Consider the following 25,939-nt stretch of genomic DNA (forward strand, 5'->3'; position numbering starts at 1 on the left):
GAGCTTAGTACTCGTCAAGTAGTAGACATCACCGAGCCTGACAGAAGTCACAGAGAAGAGACACTACTAAATGATAGCATATGGAACAAAGTATTTACCAAGTGGAACAGAGGCTATACAAAAGTTTGAATTGGTACAAAATATGATGTGACATGATCATACCGAGTGGGAAAATGGTTTACACATTTTGAGGTAAAGATTTGCAAAGATTTCTTGAAGATTGTGCATTGATTGTTTTATGATTTCAAGGCAAAAAGGACCAATGAAAAATAGGAAAGGGAAGGAATGAAATCATGGATTGCTTTTGATCGTTGATTTTTATTAATGATGCATTCTAGAAAATTCCAAAACCCTAATTAGGCCAGAGATTGAAGAATAAAAAGGTAACTATAAAGGGGCCTATATGGAATAGTTTAAAGTTGTTGAGAGAAGTATTGAAGTGGGAAAAAAGGAGAGTTGATGACAGAGTGTAGTATAGAGTCTATCAAATTTTAGAGATTAGAGATTCAAGCAGAGATGTAAGGAATTGCAGATAAATCATGGAAGATGATATATCAGTGAGCAGAAAAGGGATCTAATCAAGAAAAGTAAGTTTTTATTATAAAGATCATTTGTTGCTACTTTCTAATCATTATAGTAGTCTAGATCCTTGAAGAAGGTAGACCTAACAGTCTTTACTATAGTGGTGATGGATTTATGGATACCATCCCCACCCCAATTTTCCCTCTTACCAAGGATTTCTGTGTGAATAGATGATTGTGTTATATTTTATGGTTTTATGTTTATGTTTACATAGTTAATGCAAATTTAGATTAGACAAAGTTACTTTCATTTACAAGTATTGTGGTAAATGTTATGTGATTACCGATTTACAAAAACGAAGGCATATATATTAAATTTCTTCAAGTACAAACACTTAAGAGGATATTGATTCACATCCCCAACATCCTACCTTTCCTAATATTCAAACAGTGGACAAAGAATGAGATTCAACATTTTGCTTCATACATCCTAAATTATGATCAACTATGGTATGAAAACAATACTCATGCCTTCCATTGCCTAAGAGCTTATGATTTTTGTGTTGTTTCTTACCAAAGTCGGTCTTAATGAATCTATGATAACATGGACCAAAACAAGAATTCATACACTAGGTTTAATAGATTCAATGTGAGAAGTAGTAACAAAGTTATTAGAAACAAGCGTTGGTTTAGGTTTCATGAATGAAAGATCATTAATTCTATGTTCTCTAATGAAAGCTAGATTAAAACCTAATGAACCCCAATCATCTTCTGAAAGAGCACTCCTAGAAGGAGGATCGTCATTAGATCCTTGATTTAGTCATTCCTCAACATTTAGACAACAATTTGATTTATTATCCACATGAACAGTGTACATCTCATTATTGTAGATAAACTTGACTTTCTGATGAAGAGTTGAAGAAATATCATGCATAGCATGCAACCAAGGTCTACTCAAAAGAAGGTTGTAATTTAGAGGTCTAAGCATAACATGAATATAAGTATTCAGAATAACTAGACCTACTTTGATAGGTAAAGTGATGGTACCTAAAGTTTTCTTAGAAACATTATCAAAGCCACGAATAGGATTATTAGCAGGTTTAATATTTGAAAGATCAGCTTTGATTGCTTTGATCATGTCCAGACTACAAATATTAATCCTTGATCCATTATCAACTAGGGTTCAACGAATAAGGTCACCATTGATTAGGATAGCTACCATAAGAGAGTCATAGCAATCTAGAGTCTCTTTAGGAGGTAAATCATCATGAGTAAAAAAAATTGAGTTGGGATTGGTGTAGCATTCATGCATTATAAAAATTCATTGATGTTATCTTGATTAGGAGGTGGAGTTAGAAGAGTGGTTTAAAGCTTCTTTCAAGGTTTCATGGTATGCAGGGGATATGGAACCAGGACTAAAAATAGGAATTACCAATTTTAACCAACCTGTTATGTTCTTTAGCCGTATCCACAAATTCTTCCATTGCCCGATCAGAAAGCTTTCTATCCTTGTAAAAATTGCTTCCCTTTGTGTCAAGGCCTGTAGCTTCCAAAATGATGTCCTCGGTTACCTTCATTTTTTGATTACCCACCAAAATACTCTCATCCTTCAAGGTCTTGATAAATTGGCAAGTAATAGAAGGGTTGCTACCTTTAAGCTTCTCCATAAAACCCATGAAATTCCCCTATTCCAAAATTTCCAAAATCTTTGTCTTCTTCTAGTCCTTACAGCTAGCTAGTTCAACCCTCTTTCTTCTTCCTCCCATATTTTTCAAGTTGTTGCAGGTTCTCACTATCTCATAATAAACATTCAGAAAGAAAAGCCCGGTGTCGATATCACAGCAAGTGAAGTTGATAAATAAATGAACCCACAATCTGTTTGGCAATGAATGAAAAGTCCTTGCCAATCTAATCATAATCTGCCACACCCCAAATCTGCCCAAATCATAATGAATCCTTGTTGCCATATTCATCATTAATAAAACTTTTTTGCTTACTTCTCACCTTGCCATACTCAATCAAGGATAACCCCTCGATAGGAATATTATCATCTTGATTCCAAATCAACTTTTCATCACTTCTGCATACCGCGTTCACAGCCCAGTCAGCAACATGGTTAGTTTCTCTATAGTTATAAGTGATAACACAAGTTTCAAACGAATTAATTAAACAAATAGCCTTACAAATAATATTATAAATTGTCCAAGAAGGGTTGTTAATTTTATTAAAACAATTAATAATGTTGAGGGAGTCCCCCTCAACCAAATCTTGTCCAAATTCATACTCTTGGCATAACTAAGACCATAGAGAGCCGCACTAGCTTCCATTCAAGTTGAATGGCATTCATAGCTGCAATAAAGTGGCAGGAAATGGAATGCATGTCCTATGTTAAAATGCATGTTACCTTTATTATGGTGTAGCATTTTGTTGGGAGATTAGCCTTCTCCATATTTTACCTAAGTTGCCGATTCAGGTTCGGGGACGTGTTCGGGTTCGTGGGTTCGGGTAAGTTTTTTTTTCCCCATTTGGGTTTGTGGGTGAGTTCGTGAGCATATATATATATATATATATATATATATATATATATATATATATATATATATATATATATATATATATATAGACGCACACACAAAAGTGAAACATGCATAGTTGCAAAACAAAGTCATTTCACAATATGAACAATTGTTGCTTGATTATTGATCAATGTCAAATGCCAAAGGGTTTCGGGTCCCTTCAAAACCTGTTTTTACCTGAATCTAAAAACATTAAATACTCGCTCATTAATCTATCTTCATGATTGTAAAGAAAATTATACATTGAATTACTAAATTGCAAAACATTGACTAATTTATCAAATAATACATTGAATTACTAAATTGTAAAACAAAGACTAGCTCATCAAATAATAAAGTTTGAAACATGATGATAGATGACAAATGTTTAATAGTTTATCAATAATCATAGTGTCAAATGCCCTTCAAGGGTCAAATGGATCATCATAAAATGAGGGATCAATGGCTTCATCCCCAACTGCAAAACTATATCTAGATCTTCATCATTGGAACCCAAACCGGTTCCACTAGTCCCATATGCTGCTATATCATCGTCCTCCTCCTCGACATAAGGGATTAGATAAGTGAAATGTTTTTTATTAGGTTCCTTTGAGAGTTACATAAGAAAACAATTTTAAAAACACACTCTTTAAAGTTGTTTTAGCCCCGGGTTCATTGTGGGTTCGTCTGGGTTCGCTCCAGCAAGGACTCAGACGAATCCATAGTCAAAACTAAGGACCCGCAGCGAACCCAGGGACGAATCCGGACCCGTGCGGACCTGGACCCAAATCCAGGCAGCACGGGACAAATCCGGCAACATAGTATTTTACCTACTATGTGAAGTAGCATTCATGAATGCTTTTAATAAAAATGTTTCCAATATTTAAATTAAAATTGATCAAAGCCATTAAAGATACAGTAATTAACACAATACACAATTCAAAGAATTGTCAGATAACATTTATTTCCACTAAAAAACATATGAATAAATGAATGGGATTGAACTCTACAAGTTACCAATACCGGGTAAGATGATATAAAATACACTTTTGTGCTCGCCTGCAACATAAGCCTGGAATATTATACAATGTTAACAGTTCCCGCAATGAAAATACATGGAGATGCATGGATGGCTAAGTAACAAATGCTGTCATGCATCTAGAAAAAAATTGACAGACAACATAGACCGCTATCTTTAATTTCTTCTGGCGATGATCTTAAATCACAATAGAAACGAAAACTGTAGGTGTGTAGAATTTAACAAAAACCCAGTACGAGTACGCGGGACTTCATGGACGAGATGAAGCCAACTGAAAACCTCCTAAGTCATGAGAGGTGCAAGACCATCCCCTTCCCAACCAAGACGGAGCATCTGATCCACAACCTTGACACTCAACTGTAAAACAAATTCCATTAAAATTACAACATTACAAACTTTCTTGTATGCCTGCAGATAGATCGTGTAAATACATCACGTGTAATATAGTCTTTGTTGCTCCAGAAAACAGAAAATTGCTCATTCCCGCTAGAAAGACAAAGAAAAAAGAAAAAGACATTCATGAATTTTAATGCCTATGTATATCAGAAGGCACTTACAGCAGGATCTGTGAAAATCAGAAGTTGTTTATCCAGGAGAGAAACAACCAGGTTTGTGTTATCCTTGTTTAGAGTCAATGCTGTAACATCCTGCCCTTCTTGGAGCTCCAAAATACGCACAATCTGCAAACATATTTGTTAGAAGCATGATGGCATACCTGCCTATTTATAAAACTCAACATAATTAAAATGGATTGTTCAGTTCTAGGACAAATCACAAGTTTGTAGGAATTCTGGGGATCGCATCCAACCTCTAATGTGTGCAAATCTAAGAGGCAAATGGAAGGTACAGGAATAGCAATCCTATCCTCTTCGTGCCCATTGAATGATCCACTTGTATCTTGTTGTTGTGAACATTTATCTCTATCTTGACCATCCGAATCTCTCCGATCTCTGTAAGAGAAGTAGCTTGAGTTTGAATATGTAGAATCATTATGCCTTCTTTCTGTTGGTGTCAGATTTTTTCCACTTGAGAAAGCTGGATTGGCACTTGTACCAAACAAAACACTCTTTCCATCTCGTGAGATTTCAATGCATGAAATATCCCCAGGAAACAAAGAGAGATTTCTTTTAGCAACTGGAGTGCCATTCAGGGTGAAGGTCCTAAGTTGCTGAGAGGAATTGTCCCAAATGATTATAATTCCCTCAGATGACAACGATAGAATATCTGCTCCATTCACTTCTAGCCGCCTTATCAGACGTCCTGTTCTGATTGAATGGAGCAGCACAACACTCAAGTGCGAACAGGAGACAACAAGATCAAGATCAGAATTTAGACAGCAGCATGTAATTTCACTACTGTGACCCCGAAGGACATGCAAAGGACCTTCAATATACCTCTTTCTACCATCCATAGTTATATTTGAACTGTTTCTTCCAGATGAATCTAACATGCTGCTAAGGGCCTTGCCAGAAGTTCTATGAAGACGCCATAACATAGCAGTGGCATCTCGAGATCCTGTTACAAGGGTGCTTCCATCCGGAGAAACTGCAAGACAAGTAACTGGAGCACAATGGCCAGCTGCACTCTCTATAGTTTTGGCATTCTCAGCTAATAGTAACTTTATGCTGTTATCAGCATGACCACCTGAAGAGATGGAGAACTTTATAAATTAAAGGAATGATAAAAAAGTGAATAATCAAAAATAATCTAAACAAATTGTTTCAGTGGGAAGCAGAAGCCTATGCATTGCAGTGTTGTAAGTTTTCTACCAAAAGTGCAAACAGTATACCTGTTAAAATTGTTGTGTCTTGAGTGATTGCAACAATGGATGAGCTCTTTACTCCAGAAGCAGTAAGTGCTATAGCCTGAGGATAATGCCATTCGTCGGAGGCAGAACCAGGTTGAGGTTTGAAGATACGCCTGAAAGCACCACCAGTGGAAGTCACAGTTGCTTTACCATGCTGAAACAGGAAAGGCATACCATGGCCATCTGGTGTATTTGGTTGCCATTTGTGTATTGCGACATGACCTGCTGGCAAATTTGTATCTACCGTGACAATTGAATCTTGAGAAGCATAAATTGCAGAAGCTGGAACATTACAGCGCCCTGAATTTGGAACTATGTAGGATTTTATTTCTGCGGGATTTCTAAAGATGGTCTGCATTTAGATAAAATAAGTTAATATTAGTATCACATATGACCTTAATGTACATTAAATTAATAAATAATAAATAGGAACCAGAAAATCATTAACAAGGGAAAAGACAGACTGATAAAATCCAAAAGCCAAAAATCATTTTGAAAGTAGATACCATTAATTACACTACTCATCTTTCCTATTTACGACTGGCTACCCTTTTTCCTCCATTGCAGACATTGTTTGGGAGGCAGCCCTTCGCTCTTTTCTCCACATGGTTCAATATTCTATTCCCCATTGTAATCCGTGTTCCTACTCTTTGAGGCTACATTTATTATATCTCACATCCTTCAACCATAAAATGTGCATTTTTAGAAGTCTAAGCAACTTAAGTTGCTTGAATCCCTTCATCGTTTCTCAAAATTCTTTCACAACACCTTCCCCTCCCAAAGAAAGTCCTACTTCAAAAACTTAATCCCAAGGCTTGGTTCCCTATGAGAAATCTTTAATATTCTAGATAAGCCCATAATCAAACACACCTCTATCTACTTCTCATCTATCTTCTAGTTTGAACAAGAATAACTAGTCACAAGTTTTATACCAAAAAATGTCCCAGATAAAAGGAATCAATTAATTAAACTAAGTTCCTTAAATATAATGTGGATTCTCCATAATGTGCCCCTTTTCAAAGGATTCAGGATCTTGTCCTAGAATCACAATCTTGCCCGGGGATAATAGGGCAATAAAAAATAAGGATAACAGTGCAATAAAAAATAAAGAATGTGACATAATTAGAATCATGTGTTTACCAATAAAATACACTTATTAAGGCAAGAGCCTATAGCACAGTGCTAACTTTTGAGGCTCTCATATGGGAGGTCTTGGGTTTGAGTCTACTCAAGCTTTAACGCATAATAATAATTGATATTAACAAATTATAATAATAATTAATCTAACCTTTGACCCATTACCTATCAAAAAAACAATCTGCTTATTAAGATAAATCTGGTTGAAATTATGCAACCATGTTGTATAGTACTTGAAATATATAATGCATAAGATTAATTCATTATAATGAGTACAATCATTACAATTCATTATATAACCTGTTTCCTAAGTTGCACGGGTACCCACACCCCCCCACCCCTCCGGACTCAAGAAAGTTCGAAGTTCGGTTCCGGTTGAAACTTGGTTTGACCATGGTGCGATTATTTCGATCTGGTTTGAACTGGGTTCGAACCCGGGTGAACCACCTTGAAAATTTTGAACCCAGTTCGAACTAGACCCCACAGACGGCTGGAAAAGCATTTTAATAGCAATTTATTAATTTTTTTTGGCATCAATAAAACCTTATTAATTGGTTTTGTGCCCTCATTGTCATTTTATGTTTCTAAACAAGTTATTTTGTCTTAAGGGAGAGCACATAAGTTTTTGAGCAAGCATCCGGTTGTGAAACGAGGAGTTGAAGAAGAAGATGAATATGAAGAACAAGATGAAGATTGAAGAACTTAGAACTAAGAACTTAAAATATTAATAGATTTTCAATCCACTAGTTAAACAATGAACGTGAAACAATGATACTTGAACTTGATATTTTAAATGTTTTGAATCTTTGATGTTGAAGTTGATTGAACTATGTTACTATATGATGGTATAATCACTATGATTACAAGTTTAACTATTTATGGTGTTTTAAAGTTTTTGTTGTTTATATCATTAAATGTATTTATGCTACTCTGCTACATTCTAATTTTAACTCACACACACACACACACACACACACATATATTTTACATGTTTTTGTACTAACAAACCCAAACGAACCCAAACCCCTTTCCAAAATTTTGTTGAACTTGCAAACCAGTTCTCGAACTTTTAACTTGGAACCGAACCCAAACCGGCAACTTAGCCCATTTCACATCTGCATTCATCACAATATGTTTTGAATGAGGGGCCACAATAGATTTGCCTCTTAGTTGCAGGATGTGCCTCTTGCAGGCTCACACCAGATGCAGGCTGGGTGCACAAAGGATGCAAGCCACAACTTGTCAATGTGCCAGGATGCACAGCATGTGCACCCGGGTGCATCCGCAAGCTGTGGTGCATATCATGTGAGCACCTAGCCCGCATTGAATGCATCCAAACAAGCAAATGAATGAAAACTATTCCAATCAGAAAGTTATCTGTTGCTTTCCATTGCATGTTATCAAACATTTGCAAACAATCTCAACATAAAATATTGGTGGTATCCATTACAACCTTTTACCAAGCATTGTGCCTTCCTTTCTTTTATCAGTCAAGTGAGGCGGTGACGGCTCTCTTCCATAGTGTTACTTATATGGTACACACTTTGAGTGAAACGGAAACTACAAAACAACTAATAAATCAAAGCTAAACCGTTTAGGATGAGAGTGAGGCATCACCTTCATTTCAGAATTTACGTTAACTTGAGACTGCTGCTTTTTTATTTAGCAGAATTGTCTGGATAATTGTCAGTGGAAACTTTGGCACCAAATCTCCTGAAGATGAGAATGACACAAGCATATTGAGCCCAAGCCGTAAAAGAATTGAAAATCACCATTATTTTGGGTCGAGATGGCACAATGGCAGCGAAAGTAGAATCAAAAGAAGCAAAACAATTAGTCTTTGTAGAGATGCAAATGAGGCCTTAATGATCCAAAATAAGTGAACCAAATTCATCGAACTTATGGGCTACTTGACATTGACAAAGATTAAAGAGACTTTGGACAAAGACAACCCAATGAGTTGGTGGTGATTTCATCAATAATAAGCATACTTGTTTTCTTTTTACCACAGGTTTGTAGTTCCTTGTTGTCGAGATGAACTAGTCCACCTATAATTCATCCAATGTATTAAAAGGAATAGGTTTATCTCTAGATTGTTGAGAAGCTCTCAGTTGTAGATGGTGGCTTGCATCCCATGAATCACAAGACAATAGAGTACAAGGTAGGTTCAACAGAAAAGCAAGCTGTACACCCAATAGAGCCATGTAAATTGATGAAAATAAGGCTAAACAGTGGATTCAACTTCAGGAGAGAGATGAGTCTATCAGCAATAATGAGTATGCCACAGCATTTGCATCAAACAATGACTCCCATTACCAATGGGCCAATTGTACTTTGTATTGCAAAATTGATGAAATTGAATATTATTATATATATTTGAAATGTTGTCAAATTATATACATAAATGACGAATTACGTTTCCATAACTATTTTTTTATAATTAATCGTTCAAATATTGATCTTTAAATATGTTGCCCTAGTATTTACCCTACCCAAATTTCAAAAATTCCATCACTTGGGTCAAAAGAAAGCAAAGGAATACCAAACTTCAAGCTTTAAAATGGTCAAGAGTTTATCCAATTTTCGGTAGTATCATGATTCCAAACTCCCTGGCTCGTTCTCAGCTTCGTATTCCACTTTGAATTTATGGAATCAGAGTTGTGAATTTCTGCTCATTTGAAGTTGGAACAATAATTTTCAATTATTTGAAATATAAAATTCAATTTTAGAATTATAGAATCTTACCTTTAAACAAGTTAAGAATTGAGATATTAACCCAAAAAGGTTTGGACTGGAGATTTTTACTAACTAAAGAAAGGTTAAGGAAAAGGTTAGTCTTAACTGAAAGGTTAATGCCTTAACTAAAGGAGGTTAATGGATAATGGTTAGGATTTTGGTAAAAAAGTTAAAAAGCCAAATTGCCAACTTTTCTCAAAAAGATTGCCTTAATCCTAACTTTTCACAAGTTAGAAAGTTAGAGTTCTAACTTTTCTAAAAAGTTTTCCCTAATCCTAACCTCTAACAAGTTAAGAGTTAGAATCTCAACTTTTGCCAAATTTTTGCCCTGATCTTAAACTATACCCAAAAAGTTTACCCTAATCCTAAGCTTGCAAAGAAAATCAAAATCTCAGCCCAAACTCAAAACCAGAACCTTAACCTGTTATTAGTTTGGCTTTCAATATTCAGTTTCTAAAAGGTTCATAACTACCCAAGAGATCAATTCTGCAGGATTTTATTTGCATGTAATGCAATGTGAATACACAGGAAAGGTGAGTTTAAAATTTAAAATTTAAAATGCATGTAAAAAATTTAAAATGCCCCTTTTGCAATTGATATATGCTTTCAGTATTCTGTCCTCCATTCCGGAATAGAAGCTCTGTCATCTTGTTTGAAAAACATCGAGGAGACTGTCAAAGTTCATGCTCAGAAAGTTTACATGATGCCAGCAAAGTTAGAGGCATTAAGCAGCGAGACACTAATGTTAGTAGGCATATCTAAATTTCACAACCTTGCCAACACCCAATCAATTTGACAGAACACCACAAAGAAATGTTGCTCATAGAAGGGAATGGCTTGCTTGATATAAAGGAAAAAATCGTTTTAAGAAACTTAAGATTTTCCCATGTAAAAGAAAAGAACAAGATGGATAAATGCTTGAAAAAAAGTTCCAACAATTCTGTGGCCTCGGTAATACAAAGGTTTCTATGGTAATATGCAGAAATTGTACTAGTAAAAGAGACCTTTACAACTGCTAAGCAAACACAACCGTATGGTTATATCAATTATACAGTCAGAAATCTTCTTGCAGATATACAGCTGCTGCTACTTACTGGCATACCATCTTATGTGGGTTTGCATGCACTTTGGTATATGGAACAATTTATAGGAATTCATCTTTGTGGAATTTACATGCATCTGAAGTTGTGGCTTAGGCTTAGATGGAAGATTTCAAAACATGGCATGAACATTGTTTAAAATTTAAATCATGATGAATAGACTTCTAGCCAGCTTTGGAGCCATATGCAATATTGCAAATTAATTGATAAAATTCTTCTAAGAAATGCAAGGCACATGCACAAGTATGATAAAATAATGTACAGGCATAGAGTCTGATGCTTTTCACCTCATTCAATATGCTCTCAACTCATAGCGAAATAAGAAACTCTACATTTGAGTCTCAGCGTCAATGAAATCATAAAAGATGTTAGATTCTCTCGAATGCTGCAGGTGCATCCGCTTGTTAAATATCCATGCAGAATGTGGAATTGCAAGTGATACACTGTAATCGTTTGGCAAAATGAAGCAAATTATCTGTAACCAGGTGTGTTATAGGTGGAATCACAGACAGCGTATGTGAATTGTTTCACAGCCTGCCTATAAGATAAATGGTCTTATAATTATCATAATTGATGCGATAGATGACATGCATGCAAATTTGAAATATATGAAACCTTAGAGAACACAGGATGTAAGGTTGGGCAAAGATCAGGGCAGGGACAGATGGAGACTATTCACCAGATATAAAGTATTTGACAGACATTTAAACAAAATGTCAATGCATTGACAGGAACGTGAACCTTTGGACAAAATGCTTTATAGAAACGTCATTTCATAGAGCTCAATGAGCACAAGAAATGCACAAAATGGATTTGTTAAAAAGGTTTTAGAAACTCTTAGGCAAGTTCAGTTGAAAAAAATCAAATCAAATTCTATGCTCATTACAAGCATTAAGTAAACTGTTTCTCACAGATATACCTGTCCAAATGAGGAATCCCAAACTTAATACTGCTTCAAAGAGATGATATTTGGTGGACTTCTGCAATTGCAAAAGTCGCAAAACAAAGGAAATGATTTGGACAACTATCGAACTAAGTGAAGAGCAAGGAGAAAACCAAATTCCATAGCCTTTACCAAAGTCATTACTGCCCTGCCCAAATGGAAACTTTTGAAACAGTATAGAAACCCCTCAAAGCATATAAAAAGGTTATTTTTGGCAGATGTGAACACAAAACGTGAAGGAATAGATAATAGACCGAATTCTTTGTCAGAAGCTCTCCAAAGACATTATGTCAGCTCTCTAGAATAGGATTGTTTTGAATATTTCAAAACATCAAAATAAAAGCAATAGTTGGGTTCCAATTAAATATTCATAACTACCATGTTGTGAGGAACTTGAGTCTTATAAAGCAAAGTTCATGACCATATGATAAGAAATGAATGGAAATTAATGCAATATGAAGGCACAACCAGATGTACTACATCACCATCATGTGCAGCATGTGGAAAAGAAAGGGTCAACAAATTTACGCCTCAGATAAAAATTGTCTTCTGAGCATAGGTGCTTGTTGAAAATTCTTTGGAAACTTTACAACAAAGTACAATTGGAAAAGTGTGTAAATCCTCTCCTGCAATGTGATATAATTGGACCAATGCAAGGTTTTTAGGCAAAATATGTATCTCCCTCAGAATTTAATGCATGGAGGTACATCAAGAAGGAAAATAGCATTGTGGTATGTGGATGAAGTCTATAATGAATCCATGATTCAATGTTATGGTAATCTTTGCCATATTTATAGTGGTAATAAAGGTGAGCATTCCAAAATTGGCCGTACTCCATACATACTTTTGTATCATCAAAGGAGGTTTATAACTGATGGAGAAAGAATGATGTTTAGCAATATGTAGCTTGAATATATGTCATTAAATGGAAAACTGTCTATTGAATGGGTGACACAATCATTGCAATTATATGCACAGAAAAGAGTTGATAAAAGGGGGAAGCACGCAATAGTCAGCAATGAATTTAGAAGCCTTGCAATGTTTGTGCATAAATGATGAACATGTTCCTGGAGGTTAAGTTGCTAAAAACAAATAGCTCGTCGGTCAAGAAAATGACAGAGCTCACTTCATCGACATTTTGGTCTTTTTTTAATGTCTTGACCTTGAAATAGCCTATTGTAAAAATGAAGTGAGTCACTTATTGTAATGGAAGTTAGATTTAAGGTTTTACCAGTGAAGGTGTTAGGATTTGAACTTATATTTTGCAAAAAGTCAGGATTTTGACTTTAATTTTGTAAAAGATAGAATTAGTTGGAAAAGACATGAATGACTTCCACACTCTAACTTGGGTAGTCAGAAACCCAAAAAGTTACTTACAATAGGAGTCTATACATACAATACTTTAGCAATGTAAAAAGAGACTTTTTGTCAAATAGGGAACTATAGAGAGTTTTCTTTTGGGTCTACACCATGAGCAAAAATGCTTTTGAATTTGTCTATTTTCAAAAGCAATAAAGATGATCCCATTTAATCATATGTCTTGAATGTGGTTATCAATCATCATTATTGGCTTCTCATATGTTATGTCGGTAATCATTTAAACTTTATGTAATGGGTGGATTAGTTGTTCTCTTATTTATGTAATTGATATTATTGAATGCATTCACTTCCTGGTATCTTGATGTGAACATACTGAGATATTGCATCTTTTCATATGTCAAGGTCTGCTATCCATTCTTTTATTATCATTGCATCTTGCACTAAATACGAATTTGTAATCATTATCTTTTCTGAAATCCTATTTGGCATTCGTATGTCTATCATTGGATTTTCTTATGTTTATCTCGTTTTAGTTGAATGCTTTTTATCTGCCTTCAGGTGAAAAGTACACAAAAATCTCAATACACATCATACGAGGGAGCTGCCCCTATCAAAATGCAGAAGAAGATTGCAAGTTGATAGTGATTTGATTGCAATCTCTCCAACTGTTGAAACATTTGTCACTGCCCACAGGGTGAACAGGGTCATTTGTGCAGAAGCCTTTGCAGTGACAAATCTCTTTACCAATAACATAGAACTTTGAGTTCAATTATCACACTAGCCCTCTCCCTCCCCCAAACTACCATCCCCAAATTTTGAGGAAAAAAATTATGTAACGAAACCTTGTACCCTTGTCCCTACAGCTCATCACAAAGGCACCATGGAACATTGGTTTCAATATAGATATTTCGGAGCAATGGTCATAAACAATTTGAATTTGTTTCCTTGCTTCAGAACATCGGTATAATCACTAGAGTCCACAAAACTTTCATGTTCTATTACTTCCTTTCTTGATTGTATGCTTGAGAAGTAGAGCAAAACAAGAAAAGCAATCCCAAGAATAAGAAAATTAATATTAACAAGGTGGATCTCAAACAAACCAAAAGAAGCACAAAGTAATGAAAGTAAGAATAGTGCAGATTCTCCCATCAACATAATCAATACGTTTTGGAACTAGACGAAGGCACAACCCTACAGTATATTCAACAGATGGGACACATGATAGACAATGCTACAGGCTACAGCATTTGGTCTTTCTGAAAATCTTTCTGTTACTTGTTTGACTTTTTACACATTTTATCCCTTCTCAGATCATTTTATTTTAAGATTGTTTACATATCGGGTGCTCCTTATGAGCAACAATTACAACTTATTCAAGCTCCTTTCAAGCAATCACACTAGAAACAACAATTGGAAGACCAAGAGTCACAACTTAGAATCCACTTTTTACAAATGACACGAATACAACCAATAGAAGACCAAGAGTCACAACTTAGAATTCCACAAAGATGTCCCTGTTGGGATTTGAACCAGGGTATCCACAATGAGAACTCGGTGTTTCAACCAACTAAGCTAAACCCCTTGGGCTCCCTTCTCAGATCATTTGGAAATTATCTTTTAATTAATATATTTTTTCTGATGTTGATAAAGAAGCTCTGTTTCTTTATGAATGCCAAATCTTCAACATCTAAATTATTAAGTATGAGCATGTTCAATCAAGACTTCTGGGGCAAACCTTGCTTATAAAGATCAACAACAGTTGCTGCAGCAAAAAATCAGAAATATTTTATTGCAGCAGAATTAATAAATTTCACAGCGCTCACCAAAATAAGACAAACAAAAACAGCTACAGGTGAGAGAATGCATAAAATTATTGTATGCTAACTAATTTTACAATTCACCATACACGAGAATTTAGACCTTAAGGCTACAAAAAGAAATTTCCTAGCTGGACCCAGGAATCACCTGCAGGTGAAGAACATCAGCTAAAGGCCGCCTCCTCACATGGGGGAATGACAACAACTGAGATGGCGTTTGCCCAAAATAAGCAATTTGATCCTGTGTGGCACTGCGGAGAGCCTTGTGCGGAAAATACAAGTGTCAATGTCAACCCACTGATTCTAACAAATGGTAACAAAACATTTGCTCAAGAAAACAAACAGAATTACTTACTGGATCAGAAATCTTGTCAATATCAACAGCCCCTTCATAAGTCATGTAGAAGAAAACATTGTTAGAAGCAACAGCTTCTTTTCCTCTCTGCTTATAACTGAGATTCAAACATTCCAGATATATCCAACATTATTCCTTTAATAAAACATAACCTTGTCCTAGACAAAATTAATGACAACTCTATTTAAAACAACATGAAAGTCATTTGTTTTCAAATGTTAATATGTTTTTGGTGACATGGATGTTTTTAATCTTCGTCTATCAAACAATTCCAATTTTATGTATTGCAACATCTATAGTTCTGAAGGTACGGTCTCTGGCTCACCCAAATATAAGATCAATCCACTCATGCAAATGTGCAGACACGTGCTCACTCTCAAGTGCTGTTTGATGTTTGTGAATAAAGTCAATAGGACTATCTGCCCAGGGAGGAAGCTTGACACTATCTGTAAAATAGACGAAATAGACGAACAGATTAACTAAAATCTAATATCATCCTTTCCATATGTACACTCACATTACCAAAGGAAATAGAATTGTTCGTACCAATCTTTTCTCCCAGTTGTGTTGTGCCTAAATCAATGCCATTCTCATTAACAAGAATTTCTGGAAGGTAAAATAGCTCAGGGATCTGAAAATGTAGATCAAGAAGTACACATTACGCAATTAGTAATCAAGAAATATAACATTACAACCCTTGTAAATATATCTTTATGTAAACAATTGCCTGCCATACAGTTTGGTCCTTACCAACTCTTTCACATCACTCATTTCCTCAAAAACACCTTTCCAAGTTGCATTTAAATCAGAAAACATACGATCAGCATGATCAAACCTTCCACCTTGTAGTTGAATTGACAGAGTTGTGAATGGTTCCACTCGAGTAAGATAGTAAAGAACCTGCATAAGGATGCTTCATGTCACATTGTCTGTTTCCATCTTGTCACAATAACACACCTAGCATGCAAAAATAGCTGAGAAACAATTGTAATTTGTATGAGTAAATTTACTACATAGATTACGTATGCATAGGTTCAAACTTTTGGGTATACACCAACAAATCATCTTCTCAGAAACCTCGATTTCGCTATGGATTAGTAAATTGTTGTTGATCATGCTTTTTTAATGTTGTCTGAGCACCATAATCCTATCATCTTGTTTTAATGTATTGTCATCACATTACCTGTTTTTTTCTGCTACCAACAGTTCTTTTGTTTTGAATGCCAGGATAGAATATACAAAATCAACTACATCACAAGATTGTCCATCCTATGAGCCCTGGACTTCCTCCAATTAGCATTCTTAGAATCTGAATTGGTACTCCTACAATGATCCATGATAGTAAAATTTACTATTCCAACACACCTTAGAGTCCACCTTGTGTACTACTGATTCATCCACAGATGGAGATAAAGCTGGGAGCCATTGTTCATCCTTATGATCTACTATAACTTAAGGCTTCTTGGCACCTTGATTCTCATTCTCTCCAAGATGTCGGGAACTCTCTCACAAAACAATTCTGTGGCACAGGTCTTCGAGGCAAAATCATTTTACCAGTATTTTACCTACTACCAGCTTCCAATGTTAGGAGAGACTCTATAAGGAATCAACAGCCTCCTTAAATCATCCAGCATATCAGACCAAGACTGCCCCGAAATAGTATTCTCAGTTTCTACATTGGTACTGCTATTACTAGAGTGATAAGTGATATTCTCTTCAAATGTATCTCTGAACACTGACACCCAAGAATTTTTTTGTTCTCCAAGGAGGCAGTCATTTGTTTTTACTACTTTGTGAAGTATTTCCTCTCATCTGTTTATAACTGTATTATTTGGGGGTCACTTTTCTTAGGTTAACCCTATGCATGTATTTATTTTTAAGTTTTTCCCACTCTTCCATTTTTGTTTAGTACCTACGACCCTTTCCTGCTATAATCTATCCTATTGTACCAGCCATATGAATTTAATCCTTTCAATCTATTCTGGTCATCCATAGACATTAATAGAATTTTTTTTTCATTATTTTTCCTATTGCCTTTGTCATTTAAGAACTAGAGATTCTCCCCAAGTACACAAATATTTTTTTTTTTAAATTCTCAAGCTTTCACCTTCTTGTTTGGATTTTCTATGCAATTACCAAATTGTTTTTAAGTTAGTGATCATGAAAAATTTGAATACTTTCACTTTGTATCAGTACACCACAAATTATATCATTTATCCTCAAGCATGATATCATAACAATGCTTTTAATTTCCTTCCAAAGTTTGAGTTGGATTTAATTTTTCTTTCTTATCAAGTTATCACTCAACATTGTCTCTTGCACATCTAATACTAATTTCCTAATAAATAGAATTCTTAACATAACTAAGAAACTAAACCTTAAAAGATTGCAATGATAGTGAAGGGAAAAGCGGTGAAAACCCTAGCCCTCGTAAGGAAGACAGCCAATTCCCATCCAAGCACACCATACTCCATGTGCAATAATAATGAGGGACTTGGTGACAGCGATGGCAACCTCTCTATTGGTAATGGATGCCCTTTCGCTGCAGGCAGATTGGTTCTAATTGTTTGGCCAATTGTGTTTGGTGGTGTAGTGGCATTGGTGTCGACCTCCCACACCCTTTTGATGCAACATCCCCCTACACCGATGGTAAAACCATAAATGTGATGGTGATAGTTGTGGCATTGGTAATGATGGCTTTTCTGATGATGATATGGTTGATGCTTGGGGTCACAAGTGGGTGGAGGCGGATCCACTTCTCCTTGATATTGTTGGAGGCTCATTTAGCTAAAAAGGAATGTGAGGCCAATCTATTAGATGAGTCTATTGTTGTGTAGAGTGATGAAGAGGACATTGAGTAGGAATCCTTCCTCTCACTTTGGTAGTAGACAAAACAAAGAGTCCTAATATGTTTTGATCATGGTCCTAAACTGTAACTAAGTCTAAGGTGGGTGACCTTGAACTTACTCTTCATAGGGATTCGTTCTCTCAACACCTATAAACCATGTGGAGGTGTTTCTTCTCTCAACAATTATAAACTTCCTTGCAAGATGACAATGCTTTCCTAGATGTTTGTAGTTCACTACCTAGTTTCGAGGATTTCCTTGTAAGTTCCTCTACTAATGATAGTTGTGAAATTGTTGTCTCTGATTTGTCTATCTACTTGCAAATTGTTGCTTCTATGCTAGACAAAGTGGCAGGGATGGAACTCATTATCCCCGAGTCCATTGTTTATATGCAAGCTGAGATGGATGTGAGAGAAATATCTACCCCAAATTCACTTGTTTGCAAGATGATAACAAGTTTTGGTAACTCTCTTATTTTGAAATTCTGTGGGAGTTGTCTCAACATTGATGTTGTCACAAGATGGATGACAAAGAAGTAGAACATAGAGATAAGTTGGAGGTTGCTACAATGATTAATTTTAATTTTATTCTCCTTTAAAATCCAATGATTGTTGAAGGACCCTTTTAGATGGTCCTTGGTTCTTGGGGTAGAATGGGCTTTGCCTTAAAAATTGGCCTCTTGGTTTCAATCCGTTAAGTGATATTAGTAGTAAGTTCTTTATGTGGGTTCAACTACTAGAGCTCCTTTGGATTTCTTCGATGAGGAACTTTTTAAGTTTGTAAATGATTGTAGCTTCAATTGGATGATTCCAATCAATGAAATGAAATGTTTGAATGGTCTACCTACCTACCTACCTACCCACCCACCAAACTACCCATCCACCCACCCACCCACCCACCCACCTACCTACCTACCTTGGACAAAGAGGTCAGGAAGTTGATGCTGTACTTCAAGCTTCAGAGGGGAACTACATTATCTTAACATTTCGTTGCCAAGCCTAAGGATAAATCTATAGTTTAGTACATTCAATCATATTACTACAAATCAAAGTATCCTTCTGTGACAAAGGAGCAAATAGAGGATATGCTTCAATTGACTGCTAAGGATCTTGGTCATATTGATTCGGAGGGAGTAGACCATGTCGAGATGGATTCTCTAGTGACCAAGAAACTATAGCAATTAGAGGACTATTATTCATGAGATGAAGTTCCATATGTGCAGACTAAAAGGCCTTTATGTGAATGCGTAAACCGTAGATGAATGCCTAGAATGCTATTTATTTAGAGCAAATTACCACTGGAGATCTAAGAACTGATATTTTCTCCAAAGCTTTCAGCCAAAGTGAAGCTTGCACACTACTAAAGACAAGCGCAGAGTTATGGATCAGATCCCTTACTGAGAGGGAAACTCAGCATTAGTGATTTCCAGGGATGTATCTTAAATGCATCCTTCTCTATGAGAGAAAATTTTGAGGTGAAAACCCTTCTTCCACCCTCTGCGAATATTCATGAGGGACCCACCCTCTAATATAGTTCATGGTGGATGTCATGTGAGTTATTACATGATCTTGTGAAAACTTCTTGAGAGGTGACAATCTTTCAATAACTTACTTGTGGTTACTATTGTAAGGTGACAAACATAACAATAGTTTAACTCGCTATCATGATGGACATGGTGGATATCATTTCCCTGGAGATCATGATAGTGCATATCTCATGTAATTGAGTGAGTAGTTACTGAAACATAGCATGGTGTATACTACAAGACTTAGTATATGGAGACACCATATGCAGATATTTTCCTCAGTAGGCATCATGAGACTTGATGCCAATGTACATACAAAGGAAGATATAAGTATGGTGAATATCTTATGGTTGATATTCATGGTTGGATCATACTTTTGATGATACCATAAAGTAACATCTAAATAATGGATCTATGTTAGATATCTTCTTTGGTAGACATCATGAGATGTGATGTCAAAGCGCATACCAAGAAAAGATGAGTATGGTGAATATCATATGGTTGATATTCTTGGGCATACCATACTTCTGATGTAACCGTGAGGTGACAGTTGTACAATGTGTTGTTTATTTGGATAGAAATCATCCTCCCTAACTAAGAGGGAGTGTTTACGATTCTAGCTTCGATCAAATGATTCCAATCGATAAAATCAAATGTTTGGATGTCCAATCGGCCTTAAACATTTGATATCTATCCTTCACTATTATTAGCATGGATCATTATTATTATTGATAATATATTATAAAGTAGATGTGTGTGTGTGTGTGTATCATAATCATGATAATACCTAAATATAATTTGTGCAAACTAATGTGAGTTAAGATATTTAACAAGAGACATGTCTCTACGGGAGACATGCCTCTTAATATCATATACATATTCATTAAGAAGGTGACTTGAAACAAACAGAAATTAAAGAAGTGCTATCACAAGTTACAGCAGAGATACAACATATCACATACAATCTGCACATACATTTGAAGAACAATGATTAGAACTTAAAAATTCCTAATCCTATAAAGCTGATCAAACCTTAGCAAAGTCATTGCCAGCACTTTTGGACAATATTTTAATACTGATCTGTCAGAAAATTCAAAGCGTGTTGGATCTTTGCTCTTTTTCGTGTGCTTATAGATAAAGACAAAAGCTCCCTTCCTAGGTTACCCTTTCCTCCAAGTATAAAGTTTGAATGCAGCTGAATTTTTTTAAAGACTCTTCGATTGTTTGTCATTGTTGTTGTAAATTGGGTCACTCTAAAACAAGAAATGTTAGGTTGGATAAAAAAGGATCAATGTCTGATAAGGATGTTCAAAAGGATGAAAGTAGAGGGTAAGCCCACATTAACTACAGTGAGATGGACACTTCTTTGGCTTCAAGGATGAATGATACTGCCATTCAAAGAAAGAATCCACATCAACAAAATGAATTTCCAGAACTGGGTGCAAATATAAGCAAAATAAAGAGTGATTTCCAGGAAACAAAATTAGATCAGAATTGAAACAATTTCCAGCAGGGATAAGGGTAAAAGTAAGAATTAAAGGACCAAAAGTGCAAAATCAAATCGGAAATACGCAAATCAAAATCCAATCAAGGAATTCCATCAATCAAACATGAAGGTCGAGAGCTCAAAACCCTGACCTACAATCCTGATTACAATCCAGTAAATTCTAAAACTAAAGATCCATTTCCATATTAATTTCAAGATCAAATCAAAGATACTTAGAAGAATTGATTATCGTGAAAATATCTTATGTTCTTTAATCCTGCATTATATTTTTGTTCATAACTTTGATCCAATGTTTTATTTTCCTTTTTAGGAATGATGAATGAAGGAAAAAGTGGGGGATCACAACTTCAGCAATGCAATTATAACATTAAAAATACAACTTACAAGTAAAAAGTGAAGAAGCTGTCAAGGATTGATTTACATGATGAAGATTCAAGTTGTGCAAAGATGTGGATAGAATTGACTGAAAAAACATGGCAATGCAAAGAATGAAAGATCAACATGTTCAAGGAAGATTATGGTGAGTTAAGGAAAACAATATCAAGATCAAACTGTTCAAAGAAGGTGATGGACAGTGAAGAAAAGCAGCACCAAGATCAACATATGGAAGACGAAGATAAAGAAGACTTTACATCAAGGAAGGATGCAACTCACCACATGGGAGAAGGAATTCAAGTCAAATCATACAAGGAATCAGATTTGTTAACAAATGAAAAATATAACTTGGAAATCCAAGATCGACATGGACTCAATGTGATGTCCCAGTCACAATAGGATTTAATAGTGAATAAAAAATTAAAATATAATTTAATTTAATTAAAAATAATAAAGATATTGAAATAAATTAATTAATAATGAATTATAATATAATATAAAGATTATCGACAAATCAGTATTCCCTATCTTATATAAAATGAAGAATGATAATATCAAAATATAAATTAATAAACAACTATTATATAAATAATAATAAATAATAAATTATAATTATATTATTATTTATATATAATATTACATAGTAATTATGATGCAGCCAACTATTATTACTAATATTAATAAATATTAATATAAATAAAATATATATCTTCTTATAATATTAAACATATTGTAAACGAACTTTAATAACGAAGATTGTATCCTTTACAAAATTAATTGATCATAAAATATGTAGGGCAAAACAGGCACAGTTATCGTCAACATTCTCAGAAGCTTGGTTATCAAGATCCTCAAGCTAAAGACCTCTATGAAACAATTTTCATATAATCATTGTTCTTCCATAGGTGAACACAAAACTTTTATATGGGTGTCTATTGTTCTTCAATGGCTTCTCACACACTATGCATACTCTGATTGTGGCCTTTATCACACAAGCCAACTCCATTCATGCTGAGTTTGTAAAAAATGACATTTTGGATGCACACGATCATCCCTAATGACTCCATATTAACTGACGTAATTACCATTGACTATACAACAATCATAGCCAAGCGGATATGAGGTACGATTATGCTATGATACTATAGGAAGAAGTTGACTAATGATGATATCCTTGATGATGCAAGAGACTGCTGAATATATTAATTGTTGGATGATCTGCTTATGTCTTATACTCTAATCTGCCCTCTAATGAGCACTAATTGTTGATTGAGTAATAATTATTTATCCTTTAATTCACAGCACAATGTACCCCATCAATGCTTAGAATGAATCCTCCTTTGTACTTTATTGGTGGAAGGGACCACCTTATATAAGGATTGAGTCACCACTTTTCATTTTTTGCCTTTTAAGAATGATATGGTATTCCCAAAATTGATATCCCTCAGGGGTCCTCTAATTAACCTTCTCCCCTTTATATCCTCCAATGTGAGGGACACCCGCACTTCTCCATAATGATCTGTCTTTAAAATAGTCACAACCCTTCATAATTACCACCCTTTCGAAGAGTCACAACCCTTCATAATTACAACCCTTGATCATTGCTGCCCTTTGAATGAGTATTTTCCTTATTTTCTTGCCATTCCTTTCTTCTTCTATTAATCCTTCTTTAATTTCTATGCTCCTCTCTTATTTCTGGAATTCCTCCATCCCCATTCAAAAGAACTCTCCGCCCTTTTTATATCTTATGTTGAGGGAGTCACAACTCTTCACTGTGTATCTTAGAAAATCTTGCTTGATAAAATCAAGCTTCACAAAAAGAAAATTTATCACTCTTCACTTAATCAATACAAAAACAAGATCCCTTCAATCCGACACTTTTTTTAATATTTTACTATTTAACTTATATATTTTTAGGTTTTTGAAATTTGTAACTTTTTAAATATGATAGTGTGATTTCTATTGTGTGTGTGTGTGTGTGTGGGGGGGGGGGGGGGGGGAGGTGGTGGTAAAAATATGTTTAGTGTTAGTTTCTATTTTATGTGTTTACATTTTCGAATACACATTGAGCAAAATAGAGATTCCAACTCTCAGATTTCCATTGTGACTTTTATGGGTTAGTATTTTGACACACCTCAGGATATGTGCAAATGCAGAAAATGGGCTATTTTCTTATAGAGCCATAATTATGAAGAATTAGAGGGTGTAAGTTGGAGGAAGGTTGTAACTGAAATTTCAAGCACTCCAGAAAAAGAATCAGGCCAAAAGGTTTGACGGTTTGACAGTTACTGCAACTTTAAGTTGTTCGGGGACCTCCTAGAAATGCTTTGGAGCAAGATTTAAGGCACTAAATAGACCCGAAAAATGGCCATTGGGCTATAAAGTACTCAAAGAGTTTCCCGGAAATGTAAACAGTTCATCAATTGAAGTCCTAGATCAAAAGTTATGCCTCCTGAAAGTTGGACTACTTTTTTGGAACGTTCTATTTTTGCACCGACTTCTAATTTGAATTCTAGAACCTCTCTTTTGGCGCTGACCGCCAAATGTCAAAACGTAAATTATATTCCTAACCCTAAACCTAAGATAGGCTACTTAAAACCCATCCTTGAGGTGTAAAGGTAATTTTTGGGGGGAGTTCAGAGAAGGTACTGTGAAAAGAGTTTTTTCTCCAAGAATCTGATAATATTGTAGCCCATAGGGCATGCAGTTGGGTCTGTTTTTGCTGTAATGCATGTAGTAGATTCTCATTTTAAATAATGTAAATTTCTCTTTTCTGTTGTGTTCATTTTGTCTCAAGTTATGCCCTCATCACAAACACATCACTTCATAATTGAAAGGAAGCTCACCACTAAAAGTGCCAAGATATTAGCATTCGTTCATCATAAATTCCAAACAGCCATACAAAATGCGTTATTTTATCATGGTTCAACAATGTAATGAGATAGACTCAAAAAAATGCATAGTTGAATCCTTAGAAAACATTCCCTAGTTTGACACATTTCAAAAAACTACACCTACTCCTTATATAATATGTTATGAATTCCAACATGCATTAGGATTAAAATGACACCTGTCAGTTAATTTCTATATGAATCATCACTGACCAATTGATGTTAACAAGATCCATTTGGATTACGAATGTGTTGCAAACAATGATGTCCTTAATGATGGTGATGATAATGATCTGCTTAAGATCGCAACTCTGATGGTGATCCAATTGAACAACTCAGAAGAGTTTCAGACCCAAGAACTTCATTATCAGGATATGCAGACCTCTAATGTACCATTCTTTGTTACATCAAGAGTCATTGGTGTAAATGAATTAATCTTCTATCATAGTTTTCATATTTTCTTGGAATCCTGTAATATGTCTGGATGATCCACTATCAATTACCTAGGTGCTTGATTTGTTTGATGCTTGATTTGAGAGTGCTGAATAAAATAGAAAATTTTCAGATTCTTCTTGTGAGTTTACTTTTCCAACGTGGGCATCAAATGCTTGTTTCTTTGTCCTGTCAGGACAGTTTACGGCATAGTGCCCATATTGGTCACATCTAAAACATTGAACTTATGAAGTATCTTTTTTATATTTTCCTTTCCCATGAAAACTCTTCTTTCTTTATAAGTTCTTCTTCTTTCCTTTCTTCTTAGTATTTGTATTAAGAACTTGTATGTCTTCATCTAAGGCTTTTTGTCTGATTCCTTTTGGTAATAGTCTAGCTTCTTCTTGTAGACAATCAGATCTCAATCGGTCTAGTTTAGGGAGTTTTGATCTTGCACGAATACCTTGTTTGAATGGTTCCCATGAACTTGAAAGGCCACCTAGTGCTGTTAGAGATAATTCCTTACTGTCTATTTCATATCCAACATTAGACAATTGATCTCTTAATTCTATAATTCTCATAAAGTAAGCATTTACAGATTCACCTTTGTTCATGCTTATATGATTCAGTTGTGTTTTTAGTGCAAGATTTCTTCCAGTATTGTTTATCTCAAATGTATTTTCTAAGGATTTGAGCATGAGATATGCAGTTGTCTATTTTGCTAAAATAGGCACAATGTGGCTTCTTAAAAAATCCACCATTAATTTCACAGCCCTTTTATTTTCCTCAATCCATTGAGATTTTTCCAGTTCATTCTCAGGCTCAGTACTTTTGTTTTTAACAAATGAGTCTACTTTGCTTTCATCTAATACCATCATTATTCTTAGCTTCCAATACCATCATTATTCTTAGTTTCCATGCTGTGAAGATATTTGCTCCTCAAGGCAATCCTCGAGTCTTATTGCACTTGTCATTTTAAAATATGAATATGATATGTTAAAGGTATGCAGTCTGAATACTCAAGTTTAATTTT

The 25,939-nt window shown here is 35.1% G+C and overlaps 1 protein-coding gene across 3 annotated transcripts in view; it reads right to left on the minus strand.

Moving 5' to 3' along the window:
- Positions 1–4,036: 4,036 nt before the first annotated feature.
- LOC149556441 (WD-40 repeat family protein / beige-like protein) overlaps positions 4,037–25,939 on the minus strand; it is a 161,453-nt gene continuing 139,550 nt past the window's right edge. For all 3 annotated transcript variants that reach the window (XM_089830752.1, XM_089830749.1, XM_089830750.1), the window contains 9 exons: positions 16,081–16,230; positions 15,877–15,961; positions 15,656–15,776; positions 15,331–15,427; positions 15,124–15,237; positions 5,905–6,274; positions 4,924–5,759; positions 4,673–4,795; positions 4,037–4,472 (listed from right to left, as the gene is read on the minus strand). In XM_089830752.1, the coding sequence (XP_089686878.1) occupies positions 4,398–4,472; positions 4,673–4,795; positions 4,924–5,759; positions 5,905–6,274; positions 15,124–15,237; positions 15,331–15,427; positions 15,656–15,776; positions 15,877–15,961; positions 16,081–16,230 (1,971 nt within the window). In that variant the 3' untranslated portion in view covers positions 4,037–4,397. The remainder of the gene's footprint in view (positions 4,473–4,672; positions 4,796–4,923; positions 5,760–5,904; positions 6,275–15,123; positions 15,238–15,330; positions 15,428–15,655; positions 15,777–15,876; positions 15,962–16,080; positions 16,231–25,939) is intronic.

The sequence above is a fragment of the Cupressus sempervirens genome, chromosome 5, assembly GCF_028749045.1.
Source record: "Cupressus sempervirens isolate cs-2001-9-10 chromosome 5, ASM2874904v1, whole genome shotgun sequence".
Classification (NCBI taxonomy): Eukaryota; Viridiplantae; Streptophyta; class Pinopsida; order Cupressales; family Cupressaceae; genus Cupressus; species Cupressus sempervirens.